The sequence below is a fragment of the Amorphotheca resinae genome (genome assembly GCF_003019875.1).
Source record: "Amorphotheca resinae ATCC 22711 unplaced genomic scaffold M430scaffold_9, whole genome shotgun sequence".
In the NCBI taxonomy this organism is placed as follows: Eukaryota; Fungi; Ascomycota; class Leotiomycetes; order Helotiales; family Amorphothecaceae; genus Amorphotheca; species Amorphotheca resinae.
Window position 1 is genome coordinate 248,140 of NW_020194479.1, and position 17,849 is coordinate 265,988.

The following is a 17,849-nucleotide window of genomic DNA, read 5'->3' on the forward strand; positions in this document are numbered from 1 at the left end:
GCTGGCTGTTTTGAATACTTAGGTTCTACTCCAGCTCATGATACTTTACTCAAAGCAACTTGACCATTTCACAATCTACGATAGTAATCTCTTCAGCATTCACAATCCTTTTGTTCAGTAATGCACGCTTGGGGTAGCTGCATGTGGGGGAAATGTGGCTCAGGGGCAAGTCACATGACTGGTATGCGGACTCATCGATACCTATATTTCTATACAAGTACACGATATCTTCTTTGGATTACTACCTATATCTCTATGAACTACCACATCCTCAATTATACGGTCTTTCTACTAATTGTAATTCAGCAAGCAGAGCCTTTTTTAGCCAGAAAGAAGTGAGCAATTTGCAACTAAACTATGTATAATCAACAGACTCCACAAACTCCACAAACTCCCCAAGTTATCTGGACGGCGCATTCACGGATCAACAAACCAAACTCTCCGAACTTTCTTCAAGAACTTTCCCTCCTTCGCCATCCAAATCCAAGTCCGTTCCCTCGGCTGCGACGTGCGCCAGCGCTCCTTCAGCTCCTCAATAACCGGCACCTCGAGCAACTTTGCCTTAGTTCCCAGGTCCCTATTCCCCGTCCTAATTGCCATCGGCAGAAGTTCATTATATGTGTCCCGGTACATGGTAGCTGGGAACATGACGGTCACCTTCTCCAGGCTCTTGAACAGCAGCAGGTACTGCGTGAAGATGCGGAAGAAGCACCGCGAGGGGGGCGGACTCCAATACGTCTCCACGCACTTGATGGTAACCTCGCGCACGTTAACCACGGAGGCGGCGGATGGGTTGCGGGGCCAGAACACGTAGGCTGGTGGGGAGTCGATCCTGAAAAAGAAATCAGCAATTGTTGGCTCGGAGCCGGGGTTGGGAAACTTACGAGACCAAGAGCTCGAGCTTTGTGATGCCCAGAATAGCGTTCTTCTTCATGTCCCCGAAACAATAGTCGTTGTCGCTGTGCAGGACAAACGTCTGTCTCAAGGAGAGAAACATGGCCAGAGCCCGGTAGTAGGCGGCGCCCTTCTCGGAACGGAGAGCGACGATTATAGGGGGCATGCGGTACTTGTATTGTCCCCTGAAACTCAGGTCCAGAAGTCCGAAGAACATGTCTTGGATTTCGTTTGGGAGGCGGTTGAGGATTGAGGTAGGCATTCTGTGAGTGGGATGTAGTGGTCAAGGAGGTTGGCCTGAAGATTGATGGAGAATTGGTTTGGTGTGATGTGAAGTATGGGATGTGAGATTGGAAATTGAGTTTTGTGAAGAAGAAGGTTGTGGTTGAGGAGAAAAGATAGGATGAGAGATAGAGGGAAAGAAGGTTTCTTTTTATATCAGGAATGAGATGCAAGTAACAGCTATCACCGTTTAAAGCCTTCATATTGTCCCCTCGACCTACTATTGTCGTCCCTATTATCTCCTACTCGCTCGATTGAAAGGGGGTGCAGAGAGGACGCTAACAATTGTATGCGCATTTCCCAATAGGAACAATAGGATGAAAACCATATTCAATATTCGACCTTGAAACGAAAACCAAATCCGCACAATAAACTGTAATACTCCATTGGGCAAAATCAACTCGCATTATAACGGTAAACTCGTCTACCATCCTCCCGATTCCTCGTCAATAGAGATGAAAACAGAGAGTAGTAAGAAAAAGCGGGGGATAATATCAAAATCCACGAATCTGGATCTGATCTTCAACCTCTCCCATCCTAATAGCTGAACAACAATAATCAAAACTAGTGAATACAGTATTGCATAATGGATGTGATTTTTGGATAATAAGATAAGATAACTTTGATCAACCCAGTACTTCTGTTCATACGTAGATTTTAAAGACAATATGTGGTGAATTTTGAGCGAACCCCCCTTTCTCTCCTTGTCATGCGGACCGGTCGATATAAATGCCAGTCTTTAGTCTAGGTAACTGAATTAAATATAAAAAATAAGAAGCATAATCTTATATTATCTGGGGATGATCACTATATTTCAAATAGGGACTTTGAGTCTGGGGAAACTGTGGTGTACCTGCCTTGCTGTTTGATGATGCGGAATAGAAATGAAAAGAATGTTTGATATAAATTAGAAATGTAAAGAAACTTGGTTACATGATTACAGCTGAGCTTTTGGCGATATTTGATGTTATGAAACTTGTGAAGATTGACGACTTTGTATAGTAGAATAGCTTGGTTGTCGAATTGCTTCAAATTGCATGAATGTCAAGGTCTCAATCCTCCTTTCATCTTTGAACAGCAGGCTACAGCAGGCTTTCTTCAAGACATCAGCTAAGATCGGAATGATCCTAGGTATTTGTAAAGCATCAAGCAAAAGAGAAGGGAAAACATTACAAAAATAGCTACCTCCCCACCTATTAGAATATGGATTTGCTATAGCAGAATCTGTTTGAATCTCGTGCACTTTCAACCAAGCATCAGATACCTGAGTATTTATCACTTCCTGTAAAGAATCTGCCTTATACTGGAACATGGACCGAATCCTACGATCTTATCTTCAATTCTCTCTCGTCCCTCTTATAAGACCGTTAACACCGTTAACACCGTCAAAACGCACCTCAACTTTGTCAGAGCGAGTATTGGTGTTCCCAAGGTGGGATTCGGGGTTCATGGACCATGGTAAGGAAATCACTCATTGACAATAGGAAAAACTTGCAGGCTTTGCCATCGAACTCAACCCGCTACGAATGGGCACGCTGGTAGTAGCACCAATCGCTGTGTCTGCCGGATGACCAATCGCTGTGCTTGCCGGGTGAGGGTCTGGAGATAGGTAGATGACGTTTTCAAAGTCCGGATTACTAGAACCGGATCTTCTGGGACTTTCGAAACCGTCGGTGAACAAGGCGCAAGCCATCGATCACATGCATGAGAGGCGCTTTTTTTTCGCCGGGCTTGAGGGGCAGAAAGGACCTTGAGGGGCAGAAAAGAGAAGAAAATGTCAAAAATTTCCCTAAAACGGCATTTCTCACGAGCCTGGATTCGCCGGACGGCATGTTCTGGGAGACCAATAATAGCATCGGGTTGGGCTAGCAGGATCGGCCACCAGCCACGATGGATCGGGCGTCGATCGATCCAATCTGACATCTGGCTACATCCGACTAGAATCAGGCCAACGCCAAAAGCACCACCAGGAACCACACCATCCGGGAAAGCTTACGGAGGCACAGAGAGGAACGCAGACAACGGACTTGTTCTCGGCGACAAGCGTTGGGAAACTCCGCCGCCAGGGGCACAATGGGCTGACGGCTTTGCGGCGATGGGAAAACAGTCCTCGAATCCTTTGCTCTTTTTCACCTCTCGGTCAGACGGTCGCCACACTTGTCTGTCTTATGTACAAGAAGAAATTTGTAGAAGAAATGCGCGAGCGCTCAAGCGCCGTCCGCCTCCGCCGCGCTCCTCCGATCCGACGGATGACTGTACTCCGCTCCGTAGAATACGGAATGCGAGCGCAGGGCGGAGTGGATTGGCGCACACCGGCGGAGCGATAGCGCCACCTCAAACATCGCGAGTGATTGTATAGCCAGGGAAGACAATAACGGACAGCTTTTACGCATTGAGCTGTTGTCAAAGCAACTTGCATCGTGACGAACAGGAGGTGAACACGATCTGACGTCTTGTTTCAACCCCTTCAGCTTCAGCCCCTTCAACAAGCACCGCACCCAATAACGTGGATAGCATCAGCCCTAGGAGTCTGGGCCTCAACCCCCCCGGCTGTCGAGACGACGCTTTTAGAAGCCCGGGGCCCAGACTTTTGGCACTGCCCGCCAATAGGGACGCCAAGCACAACAAAACCAACAATGCGCGAGCATAACTCCCGACTCCGACCTGTGGATACACGTTTACGGTGTGCAACACAACCTCAAGAAGCTTCTCGCTCTCGTCAGGCGCAAATCGCTCGCGGGCATACCGCAGTGTGCTTTCGCGGTGAATGAACTCCGAGCCCATCTCTTAGCCCTCTGCCTAGTGGCAGAGAAAAGGCTGCGTGGATCGTGGATCGTGGATGCGCCGCGCTGTGCAAGAGAGTGCTCACATTGGCGTCTCCTTCGCGTGGTTATTCGGGGTATCACCGCCACGCGCTGAGCCGCAACATGAGATGACCACTTCACGTACATACTTGGACCCTCTCTTGGAGGAATATGCCGACAAGATTAAAATCTCCAAACAATTGACAGGGTTATATCCGAGCCACGAGGGCGGCGGGGGAAGGGCGGGGAGGCGGGCTAGGATGGTTTCGACGGTGCCAAGCAGCTCATGCCTTTAGGGCAGGCCAGGAACCGCAAGTCTACACGGAACAGAGCCCGAGGAACCTTAAACGGGGGTGTCTTATTATTAGGCTGCTTGTTTCAAGACCCCCGTCGAGAAAGTGCCGCGCCATAACTGGAACTACTATCAGTCTATCACCGCTGCTCAGGCTTGCTTGACGGGGTGTATAAGATAAGTAGTGTGTGATCCCCTTCATCATGAATTAAGCAGAAGACGCAGCCTCAGCTCGTTTTGACTGTGGTCTCTCTGAATACTCTCTTTTTTTCCGTTTTCGTGTTTGTTCTGCAATGCTTTCTCTCTGCTTCCCCTTCCTGTTCTTGCTCCTGCTCGCAGCAGCACCCGAGATCCAAGCGTATCCAAATCCTGAGCCATGTAAGGGCGTTTGCGATTATGTCCACGATCCCACGGTGGTCCGCCGTGCCTCAGATGGAACCTACTTCCGCTTCGTGACCTTCGAAGATATCCAGATAGCTACCGCCCCAACCATGCAAGGTCCATGGGAAAACCAAGGCCCCGTACTCCCTAATGGCACCTCGATATTCATCGCTGGAGAAAACACAGACTCTACATGGGCGCCGGACGCACACTTGATTGGGGACACCTACTATCTCTACTACGCCGTCTCGAGTTCAGGGAGCCAGAATTCACAGATTGGGGTCGCGACTTCTCGCACCATGGAGCCTGGTAGCTGGACCGATCATGGCTCTCTCGGTATTCCGTAAGACCTCCTCCCCCTATCTCACCGCAACTCTACTTACACTGAACCCAGATCATCTCTCGCTTACAACCTCATCGATCCCAATCTCTATATCCTCAATGGCCCAACCGGGCCAAACTACTTTCTAACATTTGGTTCCTACTGGGACGGTAAGTACCATGCCCCACCTCCCTCCCACAAAAACTCCCCACTAAACCTTCTCCCAGGTATCTACCAAATCCCCATGACCGACCCCCTGACCATCGCCCCGCATGCCGACCCCCAAAACCTTGCCTTCAACCCCGACGGCATCCACCCCGTTGAAGGTTCCTACCAATTTTGGTGGCCCACCAACGGCATCCCCTACTACTACCTCTTCCTCTCCGTCGGAATTTGCTGCAACAAGCCGCCCAATCTCCCTCCCCCTGGCCAAGAATACCACATCACCGTCTGCCGCTCCATCTCGCCCACTGGCCCCTTTTATGACCGCAACGGCGACGACTGCCTTGCTGGCGGCGGCACCACCGTACTGGCCAGCCACGACGACGTCTACGCCCCGGGCGGCGAGGGCGTATTGTACGATCCCGAGGAGAACAGCATCGTGCTATATTACCACTACATTAATCCGAAAATCGGCTACGGAGTCGAGAATTATCAGTTTGGCTATAATTTCCTGACGATGGATGCCCTTGGCTGGCCTGTTCTGGTCTGATGTCACGCGCCTTTTAGGATCGTCGTCGCATTTGCATTTGATCGTCGTCGGGGTGGGTTTGTATATATGGGGTTCTTTTTCGGCATTGGAGAATTGGCGCTCCGGTTTTTTGCAGCAGCAGCATGCATGCATGGGGGATTACATTTCTAGACATAATATTGCTCGTTTTCTAAGCGATATCATTTCAGCAAGCAAGCAAGCGTCGGCGCTCTCTCTTGTCTTTTTAGGTAGTCGATTTACAAAAAAGTTTAACTTATAATAGAAATATATAAGTACCTACCTACCTACCTTACCTTACCTATCCACAAAAATCTCCTGTCCGGTTCCCACTCTACTCTATCAAACGAGCCGCAAGATTAGGACGTACAAATTCAATTTCCATACTCAAGCGAGTGGTTGTAAATCGTAACCCATTTTTTCTTTCCCCTTTCTCCTAAGGTAACTCACCGCTGATTATCGTGTTGTTCGTTCGTTTACTTTCGTATTTTTTTTGACGTCGTCGTCGTCGTTCGTTCCATTGTTATGATTCAGATTACGAAGATTATGTGGACGCGAGAGAGCGAAGAGATGTCGATCGTCGGACGCCTCACGAATCATGAATATGTAGATCACCATCCGACCTACCTTTCTCCTTCCCCGAATAGTAAGTCGTCCTAACGCCCGTTACCCCCCTTCTTCTTCTTCTGCTTCTTCATTCCCCACTGTCCCACACCAACACACCCGAGAGCCGCCCGCCCGCGTGCGCCCGCCCGGCAGTTAAAAACCCCCCCCTTACCCGGTAGATCAAAAACCGCTCCAAAATGCGCGCCAATTCTACAAGTCTGCCGGATCGACACGCCGATCCTTGACGATGTTCCCCCACGGACCGGTGTCTCCCGATCAAGGACGAACATCATGAATGAATTGACTTAGCGGACATCTGTGTGTGCATTCGGAGGTGCTAACTAGCTAGGTAGTAGTAGTAGGAGGACTATGTAAGGATTTCCGTCGCAGGTCACGGAGGGCGAAAATGGTGCATTATCTTGGAAGTTGGCCTATACTGTTACTGTGTGTGCTCTGACTACGGAACTGAGGAGGGAGACGCGAGATAAGGAGTCTGAGGTTAGTGTGGAGATTATGGAAGCGTTATACGCCCACTCTGAGTGGGGGAGAGAGAATGCAGGACGAGGAAGCCCCGAGAGGAGATACGGGGTAGTAAAGACTTTGACGCGGTATTCTTCGGGGAAACCGCTAGTGTTGGGGTCAGAGTATAGATCTGTAGGGTCGGAGCCGGAAACGAGCACACGCCCATTGAGGAGATTGATGGCTTCTGGGTGGTACATGCGCCGGATGCTGGTGTTGGCCATTGGAGTCATGTGGAGATGGACGGGTTTCGTGGGGTCGTAGAGCACGGCGTTGAAGTTTGCGGAGCTACCGAGATCAAAGCCCGCTGCGCCGTGGTGGGCGCGGTTGAGGAGGAGGTAGGTGCAGTATGGCGGTCTGGGATGGCGGCCATGCAGGACATGGCGCATGGTGAAGGCTTGGGTGGTTGGGTGGGACTCGTGGGAGAAACAGAATAGAGAAGGGGGGGGGGGAAGAATTGCAATTTTGCGAGGGTATATCATATACCATTCTCTCGATTGTTCATACTGAGTTTTGGGCCTTGAGTTGGATGGAAACACAATTGTCAAGGGCGTAATGGCCGCCTGGGGTTGATCCACCACAGATCAGGACAGTGAGAGGATCGGTATATGGGACATATTGTGGCATTAACGACATGCTGCCTTCGAGAGAATAAGTACGGCCTCCAGTGTCATCGTTCACAGCCCCCTAAAGAAATCAAATGTCAGTAAAACAGGAAAGACTTACTCCCCATATTACTTACAGGTGTGTTTGGTAGGGTTTTGGTAGTCTTACCAGTAACCTCGTCAAGAATCCGCGCTTCGATTGTAATATCCTATGAAGATATCTCCCGATGGCAGGTCCGCGAGAAACGGATACAGATTTTCAGGAGCCGTCCATTCCAGAAAGTCCAAATAGACAATTGCGTTGGAATTTCCACTGTATGCTGAAGGATCAGGGACCCCTATAGCTGGGATGAATTCGAGAGTTGGTTGCTGGACATTGTGCTTGGAAGTCTCCCCTTCGACCTAAAAAATATATACTCAGTATTGGGAGCGGGATTAGGCTTTGAACGAGGAAAGCAGCATCCAAGTATCAATATACATACTGTTAGAATGGATCCATTTGCCAGCTCATTGCGAAGGGATACCAGCGAGAAAGTAGTAGCGTTAGGTTCGTAGGATTCTCTTGCCACTGGTTGGTCCCATTCACCCCATCAGACCCGTCAGGAAGGTACAGACTCACCCCCCCATTTGGATTACCATTCCAGTCACCAACAGAGAGCTGTCTCCCACCCTTGTCTGGTAATGTTAGTCCTGCGGCACAGAAGACGTCAGTCGTCATTTTATCCCTATAAATTTTCGAGGTTAGCATTGGCTCTTCAACATGAATTGGCAGAGAGAGTGGCTGTCAGGAGAATAAACGTACATACATCTGTCTCCAAGCCACCAAATAACTATCTTCCTGATCGACGAGAGATAAGTCTGATTCATAAACCCCGTTCCACTAGAGAACCCCGTATCTGTCTTCTGAACAAACGAGGTCTTTCCCGTGAGCAGTCGAGAAGTGATAAGCGGAAGCCTCACGCCGCCAATCAAATACGAGTCTTCGCCTTCACTGGCACCCTCGGGGAAGTTGGCCGGAGCAAGCAACCGAGCATTTGGAGTCGTCGACGAGGGCGGGCGCTACTTGATCCGAGGCAATCAGAATATTCTCGACGTCGTCACAGTCTGGGGGAAATAGTTAGCGGTAAATGAGATCTCAGGACGGTAGACACTTACAATATTGGGTGCCGAGTTCTATCCCGGCAGCGTTGTAGTTATATGCTTGACAACGTGTGATGCAGCTGTACCGAAACGTGCTAATGCTTACCCGTATCATTATTTTCAGCCGACTTAGGTTTGGATCGGACTTGATCCCTATTTCATAGCATTCGCTCAAGATCAGTTGGCTATTTCACAAGCCCTCTAAACTTCAAGATAAAAATCCAGAGAATTAAAAGTAACGACAGTTGCCCTAAGGCAGACCCCGAGCTATAAAGCAAGCACTGATTGAGATATAGGACACGGACTCAGAGCGGAAAAGGAGAGAAAGCTCATGCCAATTATCATTCCACAGTATATCTATACAGCAGCTATAATCGGAGATGCTAAATACTTGCATCAAGACCATAGCTGGCCACGGTTAGAGATGATAGATAAGGTTGAGAGACTTCAAACCGGTTCTAACCAAGGTGCATCAGACGGACAAATTTAAACACCGATATATTTAAACACGCGAACAAAAAGCAAACAAACGGTAATGAAAGACTTTAAATACTTTCAAAGCGATGAGAACAAAGAAAGATAGATAGCTTCTGTGTGCTATATACCTACCTCTGTAGGCACGAGGTGACTTGTCACGGCCTGGAAAACCGACACCAACAAACTAACCTCTCAAGTTCATCGTCAGTGCCAGAACGCGCCCAGAAGCCAAGACGTATCAACCGCTTCTCCCAGAAATACAGTACAGAACCATGTAGAGCGGTCGCGGGCTGAGAGCGCTCGAATACCGAGTAAGGTAGTTGATAAGGTCAGGCATGTACGTCTACCTCTACCTAAGGTACGTACCTTATCTTAGCCGATGATTAGATAAAAAAAGGGGGACTTACCTAAGAAAGTACCCCAGGGATCCATCCATCCGTCCATCCACTCGCCCATTATCTATTCGTCCGAATAGATAAGGTATACCACCATCAACCGTCTTTTCAGCTCGTACCTTTCTGATTTGCGCCAGACTGCAGAACCAGATTTAACATGCAAAAAACTAATTGGGCAAAAAAGCATCTTTGCACTGTGCGAGAAGATTCGGCCATATTCCCTATACTCTCAGCAGTCGCTTCACAAGGTCACCTGTACTAGCCGTAAGTGTGCCGTGCGTGGTACTATACTGTGACTGTACGATTGGGAATATATGCTATGCTGTGCGAGATTCTATATATATGTATATCATACATCCAACCTTCCCAACCTCTCATATGACAGCAGTCTTCCCCCCCCCCCCCCCCCTTCCTCTCTCTAACTTAATCCATACTTACCCTTAAACCGCTACAACAGTATCAAACAATCATCACGGAACTGCCTCCTTAACTCTCATCTCACTAGGTATACTATAATCAACAAGTTAGTTCATGAATCTAGGGAGTTAATAGGTAGGCAGCAGCTCGCTAGCTGTGGTCCTGTGGAAGAACCTCCTGCGCGGGCAGCCAAGGAGCCTCGCAAGGGAAAGGGACGTTGGAAGAGGCACTAAATGATGAAGAAGAGAGCATGAGGTAGGTAGGTAGGTAGGTAGGTAGGTAGGTAGGTAGGTAGGTCTGTCTGAGTATGTACGGCGCCAGACCCCCCAAAAAGATAAAAGAAAATGAAAGAAATCAGCCCTTCCTTGCTCCCCTCCTCGTTCCCTCGCCCCCTCCCCCCTCCCCTCCTCCATCTCTCATCCGGGCGTGCAAAATCCGGGTATAAAACAAAGCCGTTGACATTGCAAAAAACCATGGCCACAAACTAGAATTCAATCGTAAGCTTCGTGATTTCTTTTTTTTTTTTCTCTCTCCGCGCTTGCTGCTATGCAGATATATGCTATGCAACTGTTTGCAACGCTCCCATGCGAACCGGTTCGTGAAAACAAGACTCCTCTTGCGCCTCTTGCTCAATGCAGTTCTCTCTACCACTTTTTATGGCCCGTCAATTCGTGGCGGGCTTCTGGATTTCTCGCCTTTGCGCGGGAAGGGGCTCGCGCTGCGGGACTCGTCTTGTCTGTGGAGAGAGTATATTGTTAGTTACTTCTGTTTGGTTCCGGGGCGGGGTATGATATGCTGGGGGAGGCTCACGATCTCCTCCTCTCGCCCTCCTTCCTAAACCCCTCGATGATCCTCAGCATCTCCTTCCTGCCTCCCGCCGCATCCACCAGCTTGCCCGCCATGCTCATGCTGACCTTCTCCTGCGCATTCGCAGACAGCAGCCTCTTGAGCAGCAGATGCCTCATTTGTATGCACACGTAAACTCCACAATCACTGCTATTCTCCTGCTGCGGGCTATCATCCAGGTTCCGGAACCTTAGTGGTTTTCCTAGTAGTCGCGAGAGTTGATATGTAGCCTTCTCCGCCTCGTGGTAATTCGACGGAGACAAGGAATCGTAGTGGAAAGCTATGCGATCAATGACAGACACAAGGAGCAAAGACCAGTGTGAACCGCCTTCTGCGACAGAGACATTGCGCGCGTCGTTTATCGGGAGGAAGATATGGGTAGTTTTGGAAAAGTTGGGGAGGGCTTCCTTGAGCGACAGAGGATCCGGTGTTTGCATGAGCATGAATGCCATGGAGGGACGCAGAAGGACGATGTGGGATGAGGGGTATTTGCGCAGCTCTTCGTGCTCGAGGTATCTGCTTTGTTAGCGGGTGGCAAGATCATATAAAGGACTTCCTACTCTTCCCAGAATGCTATGGTCTGTATTGTATCAGCAAAGCTCGCAGATCTGAGAGGGGGGCAGAAACATTATCTGTGAGCCAGTCATTCTTAAGCGTGTCAACATCCTCTTTTGTTACTGTGATTTACGTTAGGCCTAACCTCGTGTATAGGATTGTCGCAACATACATCGTATATCATAGTCTGCTCAATTGTCAGTCTCATCGCTCCGCACATGCTCAAGAGGACACTTACAGCTCAGATACGCATCATCAGGTGCCAACTGTTGCCATTTCCACCTGGTCAGCTTGTACTTCCAGCCTGGCAGGAAACCCATCGCTCAAGATCACCGTCGCATAGTTTGTTGGAGGAAGACGCACCGATTCTCTGAAACGCTTGCTCACTTTGCCTCCAAACGGGTGGAAGCCTTCGCCCGGCATGTCTTGAAACTTTGCTCTGATTCTGGCTGGACCCCCGTAACGTTCACGAAACACAATCACGCGCGCGGGGCGATCTAGGAAGTTCGGTAGGTGGCTAGAACGCTGATGGTACACAGGAGCAGCGCGCGCGGATTGACAATGACGCGGTGAACCAGAGTGAAGGGAGGCGTCTGATCTGAACGTCGCTGTCGTAACGTGTCGTTACTATTTGTCCTGTCGATCAAAGTTGGGGCAAATGGTGGGGATCTCGACAATCCTTAAATCCGGCTTGGTCGGGACGTCATCAATCTGCCGCTTCGCCGCTTTCCTCTTTTGATCCTTCAACACCAAATGTTGTACGTACCAGACTTCAATCACGATACTCCACAGTGCTGCTACTCGAACCTTATATTAGAAGCAATTGCAAAGCCATTCAAGATACAAATCTTTCCCAGAAACCACCATTACTCCAACTGACGGAGCACACCCACAGCTCATAAGCCAAACGCCTTCACTACACTCAGGCCTCGGCATTTCTTTATCATCATCCATACAACTGCCGAATTCAAAGGAATAGCCCTGGCATTATCTCCATCAATACAACAATCATTAGGCAATCATGCTGCGCTCTTCGCGTTAATCCTCATTTGCTTCGCCCGCAGCCAGCCTGCCCTGATCGATTCGCCGTTGGACCTCCTCCCGATCTTTCTTCCACTGCTTTTCCAGGCCGGCAACCGGGGATTTTTCGATGTTCTGTTTTGTTGTGTCCGCAAATCCCCTGGCATCTCTATATATTGAGATCATCTCCCTCTTGGTGTGGTTGAGATCTAGCAACATATCCGCTTTCTCCCCTTCACGCTTGTGCGCAAGCTTATCAAGGATCTTGTTTCCATTTTGCTTGTACTGAGTAACGAGGAGTTCCATAATATCTTCTTCCTTAGCAAGGCGAATTATGACCTCCTGTTTTCATTGTCAGCATATATTCGGGGCTTTGGCCAGCTGGGACTTACATCTGCAATGCGATGCATTGTCTCCGAGAGATTTTCATAGTGCGGCCTCAAAGCCAGATTCCACAGATTTTTCGCTCCACGCTTGTCAGACAAGGGAGATCTTGATTGCAACTCAGTGAGTGATTCGCGGGTACTGGCACTGGTCAGTTCAGGCGGAGAAGAAATGTCGGATTCTTGTAAGTTCTCGGCATCAGCAAAGGTCTGTTTAGTCTCATCTAACAACATCTCAGTAATCCTTTTCCCCAGACGACTGTTCCCCTTGATCTTCAAAGACTTGTTGACATGCTGTGGCAACCTTTCGGCACAAACAGGGGTTCTCTCTGAAAGTTGAGAGGTTATGCCTTTTCCCTGGTTACTTCCCGCGTTGGGGTTGTCACCTGCTTTTGAACAGCCAGCTAAGAGACGATTGGTAAAATCGCTCGAGCAGTTGGTGGGTTTATCAAGAAATGGATCCGCCAATGCAGTTTCGGGTACAACGAGCCCATTAGAATTAATGCCCTCATATGATCCGCTCTGGGTCTTCTTGTGGGCGATATAACGAGGGAGTGTTTCTTCTGGCGAGGATGGACGTGCCTTTGGTATGCTTGATAGACGAAGCTTGGGGCCGAATATCCCTGGAGATTGTTGAACCAGGAGCCCTCTATGTTGAGATGGCTCCGGGGCGTGCGACTCAACAGAACGATCTGCAAGGAGCCTTCGCTTCAGTTTGCTAATGCGATCGATCTGATGGCTTTTTAGAGCAATTGGGCTACCGTTTATGTCGACTCGCGAAGCCTGAGAACTGGGTTTCGAAACACGTCGGGAAGAGGTGCCTCCTTTTCTCCCAAAAGCAGTTACTTGCGACGCGGGCTCGATAAATGGCGGTACTGGAGGGCTGCTTGCAAAGCCATGGTCTTCCATGTTGGAGACAGTATCATCTTCGGGGCTAATACTCTGGCGCTTATTTGAAGGACTGGCCGTCTCCCGATCGCCTGCGACTTCTAATTTTCTCTTCCGGGAATGTACCGAATCTTCTCCCGATGGTGATATTCTGGGCCGTGCAACTAGCTGGGGACGTCTGGCCGAGCTCTTCAGTATACTAGACGGTCCCTGGTTTCTTGGCCCCTTTTCATTGAAACTGATAACGGGCGGCTTGCGAAAAATATGATCGTCGACCAGTACTTTAACGGATGGTACACTGTTCAAGATATCTGATGCAGCCATCGCCCGTGCTATCAATCGCGGGCTACGTCGTGTTGGCGGGGTAAGAGATTTTCTCTTGCTCTTGTGCGTATTCCAATCTCCATTGGGTTGCTTTTGCTGGGCAGATGCTCCGATTCTAGAGCTCCGACATGGAGTATATCGTTCGTTTTCTGCAACTTGATTCGACCTTCGACGTTTGCGAAGTGTGGACGTGATATCGGCGCTCTTGCGTTTCTTCCCTATGCTCGGAGTTGTCTGAATTTCGATTGAAGCACTTCTCGCCTCAGAATTCCTGTCGAGTGGCGACGAAACAATTTCAATGGTAGTTGGTAAAGCGGGCATGCTTTCTGTAACAGTTGTCTTGGAATTGTTCTTGGGGTTGTTTTCCTCGATTGGGTCTGGAAGAGATTCCTTTTTATTTGCAGGTGACAACTTCAGATCATTCGCGTCCTCGATGTTGGGCACAGCTGTTCCTTGTGCCTTCTCCCCTTTGGCCGAATTAGAAACAAGAGGAGATCTTCCAGCTTCCTCATCCTCGAGGTGCCCCAGCATATTGTCCATCTTAGATGCCATCTCTTCCAAGAGTTTGGAACCTTTCTTCGAAGTAGCATGGAAGTTCTTGTCTCGCTTCGTAGCCTGCAGAAACATCTTCTTTGCCATAGGTTTTCTAGGGCTGGCGTCGTACAAGTTGTCTGACTCCTGATTCGGAAATTTGTCGTGCATAAATACCAATGAGCGCCCATCATCTGGTTGCTGTCTTAATATCTCCGCATTTACAGGAAATTCAGGAATAATTGGTCCCACTTCTATCCCCTGATATACAGACTCGGATTGTTGTTGCTCTTCTGCAGTCGTAGGGTGCTCATGTTCCCCTCCAGAGTCTGGCTTGTCGCTCCTTGGGGTTGCCCCCTGGACCTCCTGGACCTCCACGTCGCTGTTATCCGTGTCCTTCAGCTTCTTGTTAGCCGTAGCAGCCGCCGATCTCCGACTTCTGGTTGCTGTAGAGGTGTGTTCGAGTGCGGCTGGCGCTGACTGTCGTTTCTTTTTATCAACTTTCGTCAATTTTGGCTTCACAGCGGCAGACTTCCGGGCAGATCTCGAAGGTTTAGCAAGCTTTGCACCTATTTTTGAACTGTTTTTGGGCCCAGTAGGCTGATATTCATCATCTTCTTCGATCGAAATCTCATAACAGTCATCGTCTTCATGTGTCTTGAATGTCCGATTGAGTGAATATTTCTTTGGGCTACCTTTCTTTGCACCCGTTAACTTTTTGTTCAGCTGCTCACTTCTGGTTTGAGTCTCTGTTATCGTCGGACCTAGTATATTGTTTGCACTTGTTGTGGATTTCTTCTTCTCAATTCCATTGGTAGCTGGCTTGAGAATCAATGTATCGGTGGCTTCAGGGTTTGCAGTTAGTTCTGAGCCAACTTGACCGTTAACTTTATCTGCGCGTACAATTGGCGAGCTTCGATCCTCAAATCTATCGTAAAGGTAGTCCGAGGCTTCTTGGTAATTGCCTTTAAAAGCAAGGACTGCAGCCCTTCGAGTCGGAGTATATGTGAAAGGAAATTCGTCGCCCAGTTTCTCCGTGTATTCCCTTAACTTCTCAACAGTGAGCTCCTTCGACAAAGTCTGAGCTGCTTTCACGCTTGCCAGCCCATCTAATGTTGGCGCAGGTCCTGAATCATCTTTCTTGGATTTCTGTGTCTGCCAAATTGGTGTCTTGGCCTTTGGTTTTGGCACAGATCTGCGCTTCCGTTCCCTCGTATTAGGCTTCTTAGGCGCACTAGCATGAGTCTGAGACTTTGAAATCTGCATCTTGGAAGCTTTGGATAGGCTGCCATCAGAAAGTTCGTCCAACTCCTCCTGTGGGCCATTTGCGTCGGAGCCTGCAATTCCAAGCTTTTCCTTCGATATAGTATCATCTTCTCCTTGAGTTTCAGGGATAGCTGCCGGGAAAGGTTTGGAAGCCTTGTTGTTCTGTGAGGCTAAGCGCTGAGGTTTGACCTGTGAGCTCCCATCGCCGTTGCAGAGTACTGCATCCTCGCTTCGACTGCTTCGTATACTCTCACGTTGGAATCCTTGCTGGCTGATCTGATTACCGGTCTCTTGCGACGAATCATAACTTTCCTCGATGACTTCTAAGTGGGAGTATAGCGCACACAGCTCATCTCTCATCTCAGTAACCGCTGATAATTGCAGTACCATACAAATCTGGTCCAAGGCATTACCAACGCAGTCAAGGTAGCAACAAAGGCCATCGCGGTTCTCGAGATAGAGATGGACGTTCACTATGCCGCTCAATTGAGACTCGGATCTCGTCTTAATGAGCATCTTCTTGATTGCCATTAATGGTATTTCGAGGCTTTGGTCGAAGATTTCCCTATCTGCGATAGCCGCTGACCAGATGAGCATCCTAGAACTCTCTAGGAGAACGATGATGTTATGATCTTCGGGGCCGAAGTTGTGCGAAGGTGTTGTAGAGACATTCTGGACAAAGTACATTTGTCCGATCCTTTCTTTCCGTTAGCAATTGATCACGATCTATGTTAGAATTCATCAACTCACGGGTCTCTGGGCTGCAGTATTTCGAATACATTGTCCATGTAGGTCTGGAATTGGCGATTCCATTTCCTGCTGCTTTGAGATACGGTGGGGAAGTTGGCATATAGTTGCTTGTCAACATCGACGGGCCAAAGATGCTCTGGGGGTAGTCCAGCTTGCATTACGCATGTGATCAGTTGACCGCAGATCACTCGGATGATTTCATTTGGCTCCTTGAGCACCAAGTCTCCATGCTTACGCCTGTGTACCAACGAGTCAAATGAAAGCCATACAGTCGTTGCTAAAGACCTTACCTGGCATATTCAGGACCCAGCTCAAATTTCTGGACATTACTATCACATTCTTGGAAAAGCTGCAGACACATTATACCGACCTCAAAGTTCAGTTAGCACTTGAACTCCAATTAGTTCTGTAGCTTACCCATTGTCTCATACAATCAGGCTTGCTATCGTCTATGAAGTAGTATAGTAGTGGATGCAAGCACTCGGCGCCAATCGCAGCCTTCTTGTTGGTACTGCGCTTCTTGGGTGATGAATTGGCATCGTAGTACAATGCAGCCTGGGGATGTCAGCAGTAAGAAGGCTTTGGACATGGTACATGCTTACCGCGAGAAGATACATGCCACGTTCGCCCTGGCGGCAGTCCTCTGACTCCAGAAGTATCTGTATGATAACGCTGTAAAGCTTCGCGTCAAGACGACTGCAGACCGTGTGGTTTTCGTGGTCCAGTTCAGATACAATGTCAATCACGCATGACCTGTCTATCTTCGTGGAGCTTTTGCGTTGGGCTCTCAGTGCTTCATTCACGGGGTTGATTGCGTCGGCATGGCTTCTGGAGATTAGTGTCAGTGGATTCGAGCGAGTTGTCCGGAGGCTTGGACTCACTTGATGTCTCCCTCCGCGTTCCTCGCCTCTCTGAGATATTGGTACAGGTTTGTCAAGGCAATTGATAGCTTTGATGCTGGTTGCGAGGGCCGCTGCGAGGGGCGTTGGGAAGCCTTCGACGCCATCTCGCATAGAACAGTTCTCTTGGAGATATTCGACGCGTTCTGTACCTAATTGGTGACCTCTTGGGAATTAGATCCTCAACAGGCGCGACTCTCTTCTCCCAAATCCTACCCCGTCTGACCAAGATGCGCAAGGCTGTTGGAGGGCAAAGGATAGAGACTCCCTACCGTTGTGATCAGCTTCTGCCTCACCACGAATCGATCATTCGAATGCATATCCAAGAACCAAACATCATCGCGCATACCAATCCTCATCCCTTCCTCCCTCCTCACCAAGCAATCTCAGGTGCCAAAAAGGGGGACAAAGCAAGCTATGTAGGTAGGTAGGTACTTACCACTAATCCATGGACTTACTTACCTGATCTCCTACCTCTCCTTACAATCCCCTACCAGAACCCATCAATCAATCGATGTACTCGTCGACACCAAATCAAGAAGAA

General features: G+C 49.0%; 6 protein-coding genes across 6 annotated transcripts; 1 reads left to right on the forward strand and 5 right to left on the reverse strand.

The window, feature by feature from the left end:
• Positions 1 to 417: 417 nt before the first annotated feature.
• Positions 418 to 1,156, reverse strand: M430DRAFT_20735 (hypothetical protein; the record flags this gene model as incomplete). The annotated part of the gene is made up of 2 exons (XM_024864357.1): positions 418 to 832; positions 885 to 1,156. 2 exons carry the CDS (start codon positions 1,154 to 1,156, stop codon positions 418 to 420), a joined length of 687 nt encoding a protein of 228 aa, XP_024718811.1.
• A 3,409-nt stretch (positions 1,157 to 4,565) lies between these two features.
• On the forward strand, positions 4,566 to 5,687 carry M430DRAFT_105649 (glycoside hydrolase family 43 protein; the record flags this gene model as incomplete). Its single annotated transcript, XM_024861018.1, has 3 exons — positions 4,566 to 4,996; positions 5,048 to 5,145; positions 5,203 to 5,687. The coding sequence occupies 3 exons, from the start codon at positions 4,566 to 4,568 to the stop codon at positions 5,685 to 5,687; spliced, it is 1,014 nt and encodes a 337-aa protein (XP_024718812.1).
• Positions 5,688 to 6,654: 967 nt separating this feature from the next.
• Positions 6,655 to 7,242, reverse strand: M430DRAFT_36072 (hypothetical protein). Its single transcript, XM_024866861.1, has one exon. The coding sequence runs from the start codon at positions 7,196 to 7,198 to the stop codon at positions 6,722 to 6,724; it is 477 nt and encodes a 158-aa protein (XP_024718813.1). The 5' UTR covers positions 7,199 to 7,242; the 3' UTR covers positions 6,655 to 6,721.
• Positions 7,243 to 7,310: 68 nt separating this feature from the next.
• M430DRAFT_20738 (hypothetical protein) lies at positions 7,311 to 8,669 on the reverse strand (the record flags this gene model as incomplete). The annotated part of the gene is made up of 6 exons (XM_024864359.1): positions 7,311 to 7,496; positions 7,552 to 7,623; positions 7,709 to 7,816; positions 8,034 to 8,139; positions 8,413 to 8,518; positions 8,570 to 8,669. 6 exons carry the CDS (start codon positions 8,667 to 8,669, stop codon positions 7,311 to 7,313), a joined length of 678 nt encoding a protein of 225 aa, XP_024718814.1.
• Positions 8,670 to 10,096: 1,427 nt separating this feature from the next.
• Positions 10,097 to 11,883, reverse strand: M430DRAFT_36073 (hypothetical protein). Its single transcript, XM_024866862.1, has 7 exons — positions 11,608 to 11,883; positions 11,483 to 11,510; positions 11,417 to 11,431; positions 11,317 to 11,366; positions 11,250 to 11,269; positions 10,654 to 11,205; positions 10,097 to 10,579 (listed from the first exon to the last, which is right to left on the reverse strand). The coding sequence occupies exons 1-7, from the start codon at positions 11,665 to 11,667 to the stop codon at positions 10,498 to 10,500; spliced, it is 807 nt and encodes a 268-aa protein (XP_024718815.1). The 5' UTR covers positions 11,668 to 11,883; the 3' UTR covers positions 10,097 to 10,497.
• Positions 11,884 to 12,113: 230 nt separating this feature from the next.
• On the reverse strand, positions 12,114 to 17,412 carry M430DRAFT_43661 (hypothetical protein; the record flags this gene model as incomplete). The annotated part of the gene is made up of 7 exons (XM_024867638.1): positions 12,114 to 12,606; positions 12,657 to 16,353; positions 16,407 to 16,643; positions 16,697 to 16,776; positions 16,824 to 16,961; positions 17,009 to 17,234; positions 17,288 to 17,412. 7 exons carry the CDS (start codon positions 17,410 to 17,412, stop codon positions 12,283 to 12,285), a joined length of 4,827 nt encoding a protein of 1,608 aa, XP_024718816.1. The 3' UTR covers positions 12,114 to 12,282.
• Between the last annotated feature and the right edge of the window lie 437 nt (positions 17,413 to 17,849).

Coding starts and splice junctions, on each gene's coding strand:
- M430DRAFT_36072 (XM_024866861.1), bottom strand. CDS start 7,198: ATGCGCCATGTCCTGCATGGCCGCCATCCCAGACCGCCATACTGCACC.
- M430DRAFT_36073 (XM_024866862.1), bottom strand. CDS start 11,667: ATGCCGGGCGAAGGCTTCCACCCGTTTGGAGGCAAAGTGAGCAAGCGT. Junction 11,270..11,316: donor ATGACTGGCTCACAGATAAT/GTTTCTGCCCCC, acceptor GATACAATACAG/ACCATAGCATTCTGGGAAGA. Junction 11,206..11,249: donor ACCATAGCATTCTGGGAAGA/GTAGGAAGTCCT, acceptor CTAACAAAGCAG/ATACCTCGAGCACGAAGAGC.